The following is a 15,080-nucleotide window of genomic DNA, read 5'->3' as shown; positions in this document are numbered from 1 at the left end:
TCAGCTCAAGAACTTCTACTTCTAGCTTTTATTTTATGTTTTTTTAAAGATTATGTTTGATTTTTGTGGCTTTTGAGATTTTAAAATTTTAGTTTAACAAGGAATTTTTTCCCCCATTTACTGTAGAATTACAGGCCAAGCACAAGGATAACTTCGCCATCTACAATCATACTCTTGCCACTACTTTAGTAGAATATGCTTCTGCGGTAAAGTTGTTAATTACTATTTTTAATGAATTTGAGTTTAAAAGTTTAACTAATTATCAAGGAAATTTAGTTTCGTGCTGCGGTGATGTAATGATTTACTATAGTTGAAGTCATATGAAGCCAATGAAATAATATAGAAGGCTTGGAATTCATGCAAATGATCCCTGCTTGTTTGATTTAGAATAGTCAAGTCAATGAGTTCAATGTTGTTGCCTAAGAAGGTATATGAGACTTATTGCTTGGTTCGTTTACATTGCTTCGTATTTCCTTGTTGCTGATATGGTCACTCAGGCAATTTTTGTCCCTGTAGGTGTACATGTCGGATTTGATGGAACTTTTTACTTGGACATGTGAAAGATGTGATGGTTTGACTAAGGTAGTGATTGTCTAGTAGTTTTTCTTTAATCTGCAATGTTCGGGTAGGTTTCACTTGAATTGGTTGTCCTAATGCTCCTTTGAATGGAAACAGGGGTTTGAAGTTATTGAGCTTGTGGTTGATATTCAGAACTGTTTACAGGTGCATTTTTTCGTAGTGTTTTTCGATATTTACTGGAATCTTAACCTGTATAGGTGTTACTTTTGAATACATTTGTTTGTAACTGACATGAAAATGAACATCAATTAATAGGCGTTTGTTGGAGTGGCAAAGGATCTTAATGCCATTGTTATTGCCTTTAGAGGAACTCAGGAGCACAGGTACTAATCTTTTAATGCTTAATTGTTTTTATAATTTCTGTTCAGAAATGTTTTAAAAAGCTGGATTTCTCACAAGTTATGCTGGTTGGTCACATTATCCAACCGGGCTGTTCATGGCATGAAAACAACAAATGATAAGCAAGATCTGAGGAGTGCAGAAATTAATTTTTTTAATTATTATAAATTTAATTGCTTCTGTTTGTATGATTTTATTGTTTGCAGCATACAGAATTGGGTTGAAGATTTATTCTGGAAACAGCTTGATTTAAATTACCCTGGCATGCCTGATGCTATGGTATGCATAACAAATTTCTTCCAATTTGTGAATTTATACTAGAGTGATTGATTTTAATCTTTAGTCTTTTTTCACCATTTCAGGTGCACCATGGATTTTATGCTGCTTACCACAACACAACCATACGCCCTGGAATTCTGCATGCTGTTAAAAAAGCAAAAGAATTTTATGGAGACCTTGAAATCATGGTGACAGGGCATTCAATGGGAGGCGCTATGGCTTCCTTTTGTGCACTTGATCTAACGGTAATCTTGAGCCTTTCTTCATACACCTGGAAATATTTTATTATTGCTGTTCTTTTCATTATGTGGTAAATGTGAAACCTTCTTGATTATCGGATGAGTTTGAATTGATTTTCCTTGGTTAAATTCTGGAAGCTTGCTTGGTTGGTCTGTCAGAGTTGTAATGAGAAAGTTAATTTTTTATTCCCAGGTTAATCATGAAGCCAAGAATGTTCAAGTTATGACATTTGGACAACCTCGTATTGGGAATACTGCCTTTACTTCTTATTACAGCAAACTTGTTCCAAACACAGTTAGAGTTACAAATGACCATGATATTGTGCCTCATCTGCCACCATACTATTCCTATTTCCCGCAAAAGACATACCATCACTTTCCTAGAGAGGTTAGTATCTGTGTTTGGTAAAATAAACTCTATGACTTTAGTAGTGGCTTTAAGCAAATAACTTAAATTAGGCCAGAGAGTTGCTCATTGGATTGTCATCAGTACTTGAACATTGTGATATTTAATGGAATGTAACTTTTTGTGGAAAATCATTTGTAATGTTGAGGAAGCATGGTATATTGTCTTGACTGTTGAGTAACACTAAAAGTGAATGCCAGTATCTGCAAAATGTTGTTGCATGTTCATAATGGTTCTTGAAATAGACTTATTCTCTGTTTCTCCATTCCCATGACCAAACAGGGTTGTCTTGTTCCTCATTCTTCATTATTTAAATTGCATATTAATCTAATCTTTGCCAATCTCCTTCATTGAAGGTCCTAGTTTGCCTTTGAGGTGTCATGGTGCTAATGGTTATGGCATTATTTGAATGTAAATATAAGAAAGGTCTTTGCTTTAAAGTCTGTAAACAATTTTACATATGTAAATGTAAGGACATGCTTAAGCTCCATTGTCCGACACTTAAAAGTGCCTAACGTTTCTGTATCAGAGGTGTGGCTAATAGAGGACTGCTGTTGGATGCATGTAAGACTGCAGCCAGATTAAACAAAGAATGGCATGGATAGGCTCGTTAATGTATATATATTTTTTGTAGGTGTGGCTGTATAACCTTGGACTGGGAAGTCTGGTTTATAGAGTTGAGAAGGTCTGTGATGGTTCTGGTGAAGATCCAACCTGTAGTAGGTAAGCCTATTTCTATGTGTCGATTTTGATCGTGATGGAAATTTATCAGTACTTGGAACCTCATCCATTACTTGAATAACTTTAATATTTGATTAATTTGATGAAACATTAAATTATTTGATCTAGTAGTTTGGTTGTTTTAAAATTTATGAAAACGAAAGATGAGGGCATCTTTTATGTATGTGTTGTTCTCCCTCATCTTCTTGGTGAAAAAGGGAAAACGTGGCATCAATAGATTAGTCTTTTTGCTAACCAAGAAGTGGGTATGACGACTTTAGAACCATTACTTTGGAAATCTGTCATGAACTTTTCTACTTTCGCATTCTATTGCAGGTCAGTGACAGGGAACAGCATTGCAGACCACTTAAATTATTATGGTGTCGATTTAATGTGCCAACAATGGAGATCCTGCAGAATCGTGATGGACCCCCATGTTGCAGAGTATGGTGAAACGGATCACAAAGGAAATATTGTTTTGTCCAGAGATCCAGCCATGGTTGATCTGAAAATGAACACAGAGTCAAATGAAGGGGGAGTTACATCCAGTACATGATTTACCAGTTCGTGATATCCCCTGGAAGATGGGGCTGGTAGCACAGTTCATCGATTTCCACTTCAGATAGCAATATTTTCATTCTTCCATTGAAGCCTTGTAAAAAGCCATTGAAAAACGAAAGTTATTAATGTGGGTTTGGGGTTAGAAAGGAATTCATGTAAATAACTATCAAAACCTGTACATTTTTTACCTTCATGAATATTGAATCCTAAATTCCAATTTAACATCATTTCTTCTTTCTCACGGCATGATTCTTTAATACTAACTCTGGTTCAATCTAAACAAAAGCCTGGTTTTTGGTCCTCCATCGTCAAACCCCAGATACTGCACTAAACGAGTTAGAAAAAAAAAAAAGAAACCTCTTGTTCAAACTGGTTTCTGGTCAAGTTGAACTCGAGGGGATGGGACTTGGATCAAACTGAAGTCTTTCAATGGTCAGCCCTACATAACGTATAGTTACACAAAAACCATTAGGCCGAAGGGCCGGCTCTTGGGATCAGCTCACCTTGAATCTAGATTTCTGGGGTCAGACATGGCAGAAACAATGATGCGTGCATCTGCGAACAGAGGCTAAGTCTGAAGTCATGCATTTCAAATCTGTTAAAAGTCTCTTTGTAGCTTTGCATGGAGGGGATATCTTGCATGGATTCGATATACGTGGGATCAAAGCCATGCAATATTCCTCCCAATGACTATATGTGATGTATAGAACATTACCAATCACAAGCAAGAAAGCTGTTTCCCTTATGGTTGAATATCCGATTCATTGTGTTGTCAGTAAACAAGTAAAACCGTGGCTTATCTCCTTTTGACCCCAAAACGAGATTGATCAAATGAAAACAGTTTGATTCCATTTCCCGATAACAACATTGAAATACACCCAAAACATAGTAATATCTAAACAGAAAAAGGTAAATTGCAACACAACAACGAGTTCCGATCATTTAATGACAACAACAACAAAAACCACATTCTTCAGCAGTAGGCTTTGTGGAACAGAGCTTGGTGTAACAATTTCCTGGCATTGGAATGAAAAATAAAGCATAGTATTAGTAAGTAATCAGTTCCATTGATATGAATACAATATTCTCAAAAGATATAATTCTTCCCATGCATGGGACACCCCTATTTCCGAATTCTTCAGAAGTTTATTACCTTGGGCAAATGTGTGTTCATATATAACACTGTTTCTGTCTGATAAAACGCCCAGTAGCAGACGACGATACATGTTGATGAAGATCGATTGCATTGCAAAATATATTAAGAAACCGTAAACGAATCAATCATTGCTTCAAAGGTTTCACTCTATCTTCAAATCCTCGACTGGTGCAGCAATTGCTGTTTCTTCCTGCGCCAAAGATAAACCTTCTGAGTACTCCCAATTCCTTTCTGCTGTAAAATCAACTTGTAATAATTTGATTAGGAGCCAAACTGGTTTTGATATTTAATACCTCTTTCTCAACTGGGGTTGAAGTTTCAGCTTCAGTAGTTTCTGCTGTTTCTGTTTCTTTTACCAAGTTCTCTTCCATCACAGCTTCAGGTTCTCCCGAACACACATTAAGATGTCAAATTAACGATTGAATAAGAATCATGCATCATTAACAAGAAAAAGCCATCCTTAGTGTGTGTCACAGACCATTTGCAGATTCTTCTGTTTTCTCTTCATCGAGTTTTTCACCCTCAACAGTTTGTTCTTTTGCATCTTCAGCCAGGCTTTTATCCTCCAAGATACCTTCTTTAGCTTCTTCTTTTGTTTCTTCAGGAAGTATGATTTCCTGCACGGTTTCTTCTTGAGTCTCTTCAGCAAATTTTTTATCCTCCACGATATCTTCTTTAGCTTCTTCTTTTGTCTCTTGAGCCAATTCGTTTTTTAGAATTGGAATATTTTGATTCTCTAAATTTTTAAGAAAAAAATAGTGGAGAAAGCAGCCAAGATTCTTACTATATCAGAGCATGGAACGCCTTTAGGGCGAAAAAATTCAATCTTAGGCAAAAGGGTTTTCTCAGCATTACACACAGGTAATGATGGACAAGTCTTGATCATTCTAGTTATCTGGGTTTTCGAGAAACCTTGATTCTTGAAGAAAGCGATGACAGAATTAGGTTTTCCTGGGGTTTCAAAATTAACATGTTTAGAGATGGTTATAGCTGATTCTTTGGAGAACCCAAATGTTTCGATGAGGTATGAGAAAGTATATTAATATGAAGTGGCTGAGATGTATCTGACAGGTAATAGCAATGGTGGGTGGTTTTGAAGATTTGAAGTGACTGAGATGCATAATGGCGGGTATTTCTGAAGAGTTGTTATACTTTGAATCCTTCGATGGGAAACAGTTTTGTAGAGAAAATTAAACATCGGGTAAGGTTTAGGTTTGACAAGTGAAGTTTTGTAGAGAACAGTTTTGCAGAGAAAATTAAACATTAGGTAAGTGTCATGGACAGTAGTTTAGCACATTGGAGGTGGCCAGAAAGTGTTTCAGAGTGTCAGTATATAAGAGAGTATTTGCTAGGAGAGAACACTCACTAGATAGCAGAAGGCAGATACAGGGTGCCTAGCAGGGGCACGCAGCACAGACCCTTGGGCGAGCCAGCCCGCACAGAGCCAAGCAGACTACGCACGGGTGGCCCAGGCGTGCCAGCCCGCACAGCAAGGGTGGGTGGCACGCAGGCCCGGGGCATCGACCCGCATAGCAGGGGTACGTGGTACGCCTGCACAGCATAAGCACGCGGTACGCAGGCTAGGGGAGCGCCTACCCGCACGGCACCCAGGCCCACACAATATGGGGGCGCGACACTCAAGCCCGGGGTGTGTCGGCCCGCATAGCAGGAGTGCGCAATACGCAGGCCCGGGGCGCACCGACTCACACAACAGGGGTGCTTGGCACGCAAGCCCTCAAGACGCCCAAACAGATTGCCTGCGCGACCCATGCGCACCAGGCCACCAACGTTCAGGCACACAGCCTGTGCGTGGCCCAAACCCACCACCAGGAGGTTAAAGATGACATCGGTCCACTACACTAGCCCTTTTAATGGCATGAGCTTCTGGAATTTTAGCTTCCCTCCTAAAAATGTTTGAAGGGAATTTTTGAAGGGAATTTTTTTGGAGGGAACTGTTTTGGAGGGAAATTAGCTATAAATAAGCCATTGTAAATTGTGTAAATCAGATCATTCAATAGATATTCAGATTGCTTTTCACTCTCAAAAATTCTCCAACACTCTCCTCTCTTCTCTCCCCTTCCCTCTTTGTTGGCTTGAGGCCTACTGTGTATGTGTGCGTGTGCCGGCTGATCGAAAAGCAGTGTGCTATGGGTGTGCTGAGTGCTTGCTGGGTGGGTGCTGAGCAGCAAGGCTGACTTAGATTCCAGTACCGGAATAAGGGTCGAATCCAAGACCGCACAGTGAGTGGTCTGAAGAATTGTCCCGTGACATAAGGACTAGGTTAAGGTTTACGTTTGACAAGTGAGAAAGAACTAGGCTAGGGTTTAGGTTTAACAAGTGAGTAAGATTTAAGATTGGGTAAGGCTTATTTGAGTGTTTAAATAGAATTTATAAAATAAAAATAATATTAAAAAAATTTAATTTAAATGAAAAATATTTAAATAAAATTTTAATCTTAAATCTAATCTAATTTAAATATACATAATAAAGTTTAAGAGTTCAAATCAAATTATACTCTTGTAAAGTTCAAATCAAATTATACTCTTATAATTGGTCTATTAGTTTATTTGAGTATTTGAGTGCGTATTTATATATATAGTGAGGATATATTTATAATGTATTTAAGTCTTGTCTAAATAGAATTTACAAGATAAAAGAATTTAATTTAGATGGATAATATTTAAGTAAAATTTTAATTTAATCTTGATATACATCATCAAGTTTAAGAGTTGAAATTAAATTATACTCTTGTAATTGCTCTACTTGGATTATATGACTTGATCTGACGTGCATGAAATGTAATATAATAAACATCCACATTTATATTCATAATGTTTAAAAATTAATAAAGATATATTTTTTTGAAATTTTGAGAACAAGCACTATTTTTTCGGTTAGAATAGTCTCACCTTTGAGAGTTAGAAGGTGAGAGGCGTGTCGCGTGCATTGGTGATTAAAACGATTAGCTAGCTTTGTTCTTGTCTAGTAATGAACTTGAGTCATAATATCTTACTTTTAATTCTCCTTATATATTTCACAACATTAAACAATCTCTTCTCATTTTTCTTTTTTTTTTTAATTTTGTACTGATTTAAAATTATTTAAGAAAGCTAGCACTTTAAGATTAGAGGGTTTTTTTTATAATATTATACTATTATTATTATAAAGTTAAATTATGCAATTAGTTAATATACTCTACAAAAAGAATAAATTTAGTTTTTATACAATAATTTGTATAAATTGGGTTTTTATATTTTGTGAATTTGTTAATTATAGTCATTAACTCTTAACGCTTGTTAATTTCAAATCTGTTAAGTCTCTTTCTAATGCTGGCTCTGTAAAAACAGTCAGGCCAAGCCCGCCCCGGAGTGGAATGAAACAGTGCCATGCAATATTGTGCTGAACGATTCGCCTCTCAATCACCATGATCTTTAGAGCAATACCAATCACAGGAAAGAAGCTCTCTCCCTTATGGTTGAGTATCAGATTCTTAATTGTCAGTAAACAAGTAAAAGCTTGATTTATAGATTTTGACCCAAAAAGGAGACTGATCAAATGAGTACAGATTCATTCCATTTCCATCTTAATTAGTAGGAATGGAATCACAGACTTTATTAGTTATGGCAATAAACTGAGCCAATATGACCAATATGCGACTTTGTGATTCGGAGATCATCATAGTTTTCATAGCTTAAAGCATTTTTAGTTCCAAATAATTGTCCCCATTGCCAGAAAAAGTCAGGATGGAAGATCAATGACCAATCTCAGAATATCAACGCAAGCCACAATATTCCATAAAGAAACACATATTTAGACAAACTTTTTGAGTTGCATGTTAAATTCTTAACACTTTCACATGTTTCTCTGAGCAGGGTTTCGAGGAGGAGTATGGTATTAATACATGAAATTGAAGTATACAAAGGGTCTGATAAACGCAGATAAGACAGCTTCAAAGGTTTCACTCTGTCTTCAAATCCTCGGCTGGTGAAGCAACGGCTGTTTCTTCCTGCACCAAAGATAAACCTTTTTGAGTACTTCCAAATTCCTTTCTGCAGTCAAATCAGCTTGTAATAATTTAATTAGGGCCCAAAATGGTTTTGATATTTAATACCTCTTTCTTAGCAGGGGTTGGAGCTTCAGCTTCAGTAGTTTCTGCTGTTTCTGTTTCTTTTACCAAGTTCTCTTTCTTCACAGCTTCGGGTTCTCCTGAACATACATTAAGAAATCAAATTAGTGAATGAATAAGAATCATGCATCATTAACAAGAAACTGCCATCCATGGTTAGTGTCACAGACCATTTGCAGTTTCTTCTGTTTTCTCTTCAGCCAGTTTTTCACCCTCCACAGTTTGTTCTTTTGCATCTTCAGCCAGGTTTTTATCCTCCACGATATCTTCTTTAGCTTCTTCTTTTGTCTCTTCAGCAAGTATTATTTCCTGCACAGTTTCTTCTTTGGTCTCTTCAGCCAATTTTTTATCCTCCACAATTCCTTCTTTGGCCTCTATTTTTGTCCCTTGAGCCAATTCGTTTTCCTCCACAGCTTTTTCTTTTGTCTCTTCAGCCAGGTTCACATTCTCATTGAACAAGCTCTCTTTCCCAGCCTCTTCTCGTGGAGAGTAATACTCCGACCTTCCAGACGTTCCCTCCAATGCAATTCCCTGAATAGGTTCCTCATTCTCTTCCACAACCCCACTTTTCTTCTCCTTATCTGCCTCTACATTCTCCTCTTTCTTCAATTCTGTGCTCTCAGTTATGTCCTTCCCCTCATCAGCCACAGCGCTGGAATTAAAAGAGTCCTGATCGACTTTCTGGCCTTCCTCTTGCACCAATATTGAGCTCGTGTTGCTACCCTGTTTGCTTGTTTCTGCAATGGCTTCCGAGGTTTTGCCCCTCTTGGATTCAGCTCTTGAATTCTTCCGGCTGATGGTGTTTCCGGTTGCTACGTGCTTGGATTCACCACAACCCATTTCTGCAGATTCTGAGTAGTGCAGAGAGGAGGATTGCCCTGCCCCCTTTTAATCTGGAAGAGAGAGACTTGCAAATGGGAAAAACTCTTGTTTGTTGGTTCTGTATGTTCTGGTTTGGGTTGGATACATAGCTTTTGCATGGGTGTAATTTGGTGCCTACAGTTTTTCCCTAATAACAAACCGTTTTTTCTGTTGATTTTCTGAGGCTGAGGTTGGCCTCTTCGGCAAATCATTTATAGAAGAAAGTGTATTTTTAGACTTGCAAAGCAGCAGTCCAGAAAGGTTTCATGCTGGCAATGGGGGATCCATATTAGCTTAAATTTAAGCCATATGCAATAGGTATATTCAAGATTTTCCAATTTTACTACTTGCTTTACATGTAAATTTCAAACGGTTGAGATCATCATAAAACAATGTGTGACATGGTTGGAACTAATTAAAACAACCTAGTATGCTTCATAAGTACTGGTTGGGATCCCTGTAATCTGGTTTTCATCCACTGCTTTTTGCTAAAGACAGGCAGCTTACAGCTTGGAATAATAAACCTGACAAGTTCTTTTGCAAACCTTGACCTTTGCCATTGAGAGTAATAATGTATGCACATGAAACTATTTCATACAGAAGAGTAATTTTCATTTCAAGGCACAAGGAGAATCAGCAAACTGAGTTATGATCTTATCCTCATAATTCAAGCTACTTAATCTTGTACAGGTAAAAGAAAACGACGAAAAGTACTAAAGTATCTGGTGTGTTACTCACCCCAAGTCCCAAGTACCGTTAAGTCTGAACCTAATCTTTGGTTGCTTTTCTTGACCAAAGGCAAAAGGGTCCATCCAAACCAAGTTGCAGACCCTTTATCTCCATTGGCTCACACTCACACGAGTATTGAAGGGAATGAAACTTGCTTGAAAACATGTTTGCGTTTCTCTTAAACATACTTTCCAATGCAACATCATAACATCTACAGACTGATTCTACGGCTAATACTGATAAAATTTTGCTTGACTGGCGTATAAGCAACATGAATTTAACTCTTTAAGATGAATTCCATTTCAATTACTGCATTCAGAAACTGTAAAAGTCTCACATACAGACAATGATTGAAAATCATACTGGCTCTTATCAGTTGTATTTGCTGCAACTTGTGGTAAACTTTCTCTTCCATGCAACCCATGTAAGACAATTTATTTTTAGTTTCATACAAAGGAATATTAAGAGAAGTGCAAGTTGAGTTTTGTATGAATCTCAATTCGTTCAGGATCCAATTCACCTGGCACAGCATACTATGCACAGAACTCCAGAACTTGCTTTTCTTTTTTTCTTTTTATTTTAAGGAGTTTGAAGCACAAAAGCAGTTCATGTACAAGTTGGAAAAATGTACAAGAAAGGAACTCTTCACAAGAACACCTCCAGATCTGATCTGGCATCATCCAAATTATCCATTAGGATAAAGAATTTTATATATTCATTGAAAATTAATATCTTGGGCATATTTAAAGCTACACATTTGGCATCATAACTGTTCATAACAATGGAATATCGTGTAAGAAATGGATTTTGATTGAAAGTGTTAGGCATTGTGTGGAAAAAAGGTGTGGGTTTTGATTGATATCTAAGGTTAGGAAGCAAGTTGCGTGGTAGGCAAGAACACGGGCAGATTCATTGTTGCCCCTGGGAGTCCAAAGCCATTAACAAATTTCTGTTGATCAAGGTAGGTGCTCCAGACTGAGTTTGAAAAAACAACCCTATCCAAAGCAATAAATGTCTGTCTTGATTCCTTCTTTGATCTATCATTGGCGACATTGTTCTCAGCAGCAGGCCATGTTTTCAAGTGAATTATTGTTGTGGGTCCATGTGCTAGAGAAGTGAACATTGTTGAAAAGGTGACCATCAAATCTTGACATCATCTTTTGTAAAAAATTAAGAACATTTTTCACTCAATCCTTTCCCTCTTAAAGTAAGTTTACATTTAATCAAATGGCACCAAATGTACTGGTATTACCACCAATTTCACATTCAAGGTCAAGTTGGTCAGTGGAATGAAATCATTTATGTGTCTTGCACGTGTTTGTTAAATTGCCAAAAAAGAAAATTTACAGTCTGAAACATGATTCGTTGACATTGCGGCGCCTGGACTCTATTTCTCAAAGTCACCACACTCCACCACCCACCTTATCCTCTTTCTCTCTTTCTCTCTCTGTCCCCCAATTTAATATCATTACTTTTTAATAATATATATATAAAGGAGTGGCTTTTCTTGAACGCGAGGGACCTTCATTTCTCGGCATCGGTACTTCCTCTTTGAGGGTTACGACAAACCACCAAAACTAACCCCATCTTCCCAAATCAGGAAACTACTCTTGTTTCAGGGATTTCTCTGGAAAAGCCCAAAAAAAAAAAAACCCAAAAAAAGGGTTTTTTTTTTTTCCAATACTCATGGAGATGGAACCCTCTTCAGCCAATGAACGCCTTCATTTTGGGAAGATGGGATATGGGTATCTCTTCTTTCTTCTTTTTCTTCATATTCCTTTCCTTGTTCATTTTGGGCTTCTTTTCCATCTATGATTTGTTGTTTTTTTTTTGTTTTTTTTAGGTGCCAACATTATCGGAGGCGATGTAAGATTCGAGCTCCATGTTGCAACGAGGTTTTCTCTTGTCGCCATTGCCATAACGAGGCTGCGGTATTTTTTTTTTTTGCATTCCCCTGTTTTTCCTTTAATATGTTTCCATTGATTTTGACTCCATATGCAATTTCTTGATCTGGATATTGTTGTTTTGGGTGTACTTATGGCTTCTCCAGAGCATGTTACGGAACCCCTTCGACAGGCACGACCTTGTTCGACAAGATGTGAAACAAGTATGACATTAAAAATCCTGCTTTTTTATTTTAGTGTTAATTTTTTCCTGAGTTAATAATATTAATTATATGTTTTATTTTCTTTTAATTTTTTCTTTTTTAAGGTTATTTGCTCCGTTTGTGACACAGAGCAGCCGGTATGTGTGTTTCCAGAATTGCAACTTTCTAGATACAAATAAACTTTTTTTTTTGTTCTTGTTTTTCTTTTATGTACTCAAATTTGGTTTTGTTTTATGTTTTTCTAGGTTGCTAAACTTTGTTCAAATTGTGGCGTCAATATGGGAGAATATTTCTGTGAAATTTGCAAGTTCTTTGATGATGATGTAAGCATACACTTGCGAAGATTTAGCTAGCGATACAAGGAAAAGCTTGGAATAACTGATAAAGTTTAGTTCATTACAGCTGTTGATTTGTCAATCATGATGTTGAAATGTAGAGAATCGATAGGTGTTTGATCCTTGCTTGCTTTTTCTACTGTTTCTCGCATTTCCTTGATGTTTAACTTGTAATTCTGTACTATGTAGACCGAGAAAGGGCAGTTTCATTGTCATGATTGTGGGATCTGCAGGTTAGTGGCCAAGTTTAAGTATGAAAGGCTTATGATTCTTCTCTTGATTATTCAAATGTAATCGATGGGACCTAATAGAAGATTTTTGGAAACAGAGTTGGTGGCAGAGAGAACTTTTTTCACTGCAAGAAGTGTGGTATGTACTTACAATCTTTCATTTCAGATTTGTCCCCTTATTTTATTTTATTTGTGTTATGCTTAGTTCAAAGTGCACAGGTTCATTCCCCTTTCTTACTTTATGCTGGTATTTGACGTGGCCTGTGTGCCAAAAGGTTGTTGGGGGATAATTGATTTACTTCTATCTTCTCAAAGTCACCTACACAAAACAGTCATGCTCCCACCAAGCACCAATCTAATCTTTCCCTCTCCTCCAAAACCCAAAGTTCATTTGTTTTGTTGTAAACATCAGTTGGCTATGATGCTTACATGTTAAATTTTGAACTGTTGACAATAAGTTTCCATCTTTTGGAAATTGAAGTCTATTCAACAGAATTTTCATCTTGAATGCTGATATTTAGTCTATGCCTTGTATTAGTGGAGCATTAATAATGTGATACATGATAGCTAAAAATGAGTTAAGTGTTACTGGTGGGTGGGTGGGTGAAGGTAACTGTAATTGAATTGATGATGCAGTGTTTCTGACTTCCCATTTTGTCTCCTCAATTTTTGCACTTATTTTTTCATGTCTTGTCCTGTTAGTCTAATGCAAATGTGTTCTTGTCCAATACTGTGTCTTTCTGAACCCTGGGCTGTATTGAGCTATTCTGACTTTCCCTGTTATCCTCTTTCATTATCATTCTTATTTTTAAGCCATATTCTGTTCTTGTCCAATATGTCTTCTTTAATTAAAACTGTTTCATGTTTTGTTTCTAACACTTTTCTGTAGTTCTATGCTGTTTCCATGAGAACTTCCTTAAACTGGGTGCTTAAGTGAGTTTTGAGATGGGGCCCATAAACATTTGAATTCCATCCCTTGCTTTTCTTTGCACCTAACAAGTTTGCAGCGTATCTGTTCTATTCTGTGGTGCATCATATTCATTGTACAGTAACAGTACATTTTGCAAATGCATAGGGTCTTGCTATTCCATTGCTCTGCGAGATAATCATTCATGTGTGGAGAACTCAATGCGGCATCACTGCCCCATATGCTACGAGGTTGGTCTTCTACTTTCTTCAATTGTCTCAAGAAGTATTCTCATCTGCTAATGGTGCATCATTCTGTTTCTCTAGTACCTTTTTGATTCGTTGAAAGATACCACCGTGATGAAATGTGGTCACACAATGCACTGTGAATGTTACCATGAGATGATAAAGCGTGACAAGTGAGTGACTGAATTTTTGTTTGTATAAGTTTAATTTTGTTGTAGTTTTTCGCAAGTAAAAATCTGGGTTTCATTCCTAATTTAAATGATGTTGTGGCTCAGATATTGTTGTCCCATATGCTCCAAGTCAGTAATTGATATGTCTAGAACCTGGAAGAGGATAGATGAAGAGGTATGCTTTGTTAATTTTAAGCTCATCAAACCATAAATGGTTGTTGTTGTCACCCTTTCTTCTATTTAAGTCCTTTTTTTCTTTGGTTCGAGCTGATTCATAACACAATTAGCTTCTATGTTCTCAGATTGAAGCAACTGTAATGCCTGAGGACTACCGGTATAAGAAGGTGCTTACTTTTGATCCTTGTTCATGTCTAATAACCTGTTGCTGTACATTTGAGTTTTGTTTGTCTTAATTGACTTAACTATCGAATGCAGGTTTGGATCCTATGTAACGACTGCAACGACACCACAGAAGTTTACTTCCACATAATCGGACAGAAATGTAGTCATTGTAAATCATATAATACCCGCACGATTGCCCCTCCAGTTCTCCCTCAATGACAAGACCGCGATCGCAGAACATACACAGTGAGGTCAAAAGGCATCTAAGGTTTGCACGCTAAGCATAAAGCAGAAGAGGAATTCGTGATTGCATGTTCACATCGATGGATTGATTATGAATTACTGTATTATGATTCAATGACTCTTGCATTTGTTATGTCTTTCTCATAAGCTTTTGTCAGGTTATTCTTTCTCCCATGTGTCGGAGTTTAAAAGAAAGAACTGTAAATGGTTCTTTCGGTCGATGTAAAACGTTATGTATACTGCAACTGAAAGGGAATACTTTTTCCCCACGAGACTATGAAACTGTGCCAAGATGTTAATGACACTTATAATGTGGCGGAACCCTATTTGTTTTTTCTCGTACCTTTATCACTTGATGATGCTAATTGTTCCAATTTTAGAGGAGAGTCGTGAATCTTGATTGACTCTCATGGTTCACATCGATTGTGTATGAGAGTATAATTGAGAATTTAAATATTTACAGTTTATCTAACTTTTTAAATTTTTTCGTGAGATAATAGTTTATA

At 37.0% G+C, this 15,080-nt stretch overlaps 3 protein-coding genes across 3 annotated transcripts; 2 read left to right on the top strand and 1 right to left on the bottom strand.

The window, feature by feature from the left end:
* The first annotated feature begins 89 nt into the window (after positions 1 to 89).
* Positions 90 to 3,364, top strand: LOC110421300 (lipase-like). Its single transcript, XM_021434865.2, has 9 exons — positions 90 to 206; positions 517 to 582; positions 676 to 723; positions 835 to 902; positions 1,125 to 1,197; positions 1,281 to 1,442; positions 1,630 to 1,824; positions 2,477 to 2,565; positions 2,899 to 3,364. The coding sequence occupies exons 2-9, from the start codon at positions 523 to 525 to the stop codon at positions 3,116 to 3,118; spliced, it is 915 nt and encodes a 304-aa protein (XP_021290540.1). The 5' UTR covers positions 90 to 206; positions 517 to 522; the 3' UTR covers positions 3,119 to 3,364.
* Positions 3,365 to 8,051: 4,687 nt separating this feature from the next.
* Positions 8,052 to 10,510, bottom strand: LOC110421264 (kinase-like protein). The gene is made up of 3 exons (XM_021434813.2): positions 8,576 to 10,510; positions 8,391 to 8,485; positions 8,052 to 8,285 (listed from the first exon to the last, which is right to left on the bottom strand). The coding sequence occupies exons 1-3, from the start codon at positions 9,243 to 9,245 to the stop codon at positions 8,238 to 8,240; spliced, it is 813 nt and encodes a 270-aa protein (XP_021290488.1). The 5' UTR covers positions 9,246 to 10,510; the 3' UTR covers positions 8,052 to 8,237.
* A 977-nt stretch (positions 10,511 to 11,487) lies between these two features.
* On the top strand, positions 11,488 to 14,878 carry LOC110421263 (CHY-type/CTCHY-type/RING-type Zinc finger protein). The gene is made up of 12 exons (XM_021434812.2): positions 11,488 to 11,740; positions 11,839 to 11,926; positions 12,046 to 12,102; positions 12,207 to 12,239; positions 12,348 to 12,425; positions 12,627 to 12,670; positions 12,766 to 12,806; positions 13,743 to 13,825; positions 13,901 to 13,992; positions 14,095 to 14,164; positions 14,292 to 14,333; positions 14,425 to 14,878. Exons 1-12 carry the CDS (start codon positions 11,682 to 11,684, stop codon positions 14,548 to 14,550), a joined length of 813 nt encoding a protein of 270 aa, XP_021290487.1. The 5' UTR covers positions 11,488 to 11,681; the 3' UTR covers positions 14,551 to 14,878.
* Positions 14,879 to 15,080: the final 202 nt, after the last annotated feature.

This window comes from Theobroma umbraticum, unplaced genomic scaffold (genome assembly GCF_002168275.2).
Source record: "Theobroma umbraticum cultivar Fairchild unplaced genomic scaffold, ASM216827v3 scaffold_130.0, whole genome shotgun sequence".
Classification (NCBI taxonomy): Eukaryota; Viridiplantae; Streptophyta; class Magnoliopsida; order Malvales; family Malvaceae; genus Theobroma; species Theobroma umbraticum.
Note: the sequence above shows the minus strand (reverse complement) of the source record. Positions and strands in the feature narration are given on the sequence as shown.

Coding starts and splice junctions, on each gene's coding strand:
- LOC110421300 (XM_021434865.2), top strand. CDS start 523: ATGTCGGATTTGATGGAACTTTTTACTTGGACATGTGAAAGATGTGAT. Junction 1,198..1,280: donor CTGGCATGCCTGATGCTATG/GTATGCATAACA, acceptor TCACCATTTCAG/GTGCACCATGGATTTTATGC. Junction 1,443..1,629: donor TTTGTGCACTTGATCTAACG/GTAATCTTGAGC, acceptor TTTTATTCCCAG/GTTAATCATGAAGCCAAGAA.
- LOC110421264 (XM_021434813.2), bottom strand. CDS start 9,245: ATGGGTTGTGGTGAATCCAAGCACGTAGCAACCGGAAACACCATCAGC. Junction 8,486..8,575: donor AACAGAAGAAACTGCAAATG/GTCTGTGACACT, acceptor ATGTATGTTCAG/GAGAACCCGAAGCTGTGAAG. Junction 8,286..8,390: donor CAACCCCTGCTAAGAAAGAG/GTATTAAATATC, acceptor TCTTTGGTGCAG/GAAGAAACAGCCGTTGCTTC.
- LOC110421263 (XM_021434812.2), top strand. CDS start 11,682: ATGGAGATGGAACCCTCTTCAGCCAATGAACGCCTTCATTTTGGGAAG. Junction 11,927..12,045: donor ATTGCCATAACGAGGCTGCG/GTATTTTTTTTT, acceptor TGGCTTCTCCAG/AGCATGTTACGGAACCCCTT. Junction 13,993..14,094: donor GAGATGATAAAGCGTGACAA/GTGAGTGACTGA, acceptor GTTGTGGCTCAG/ATATTGTTGTCCCATATGCT.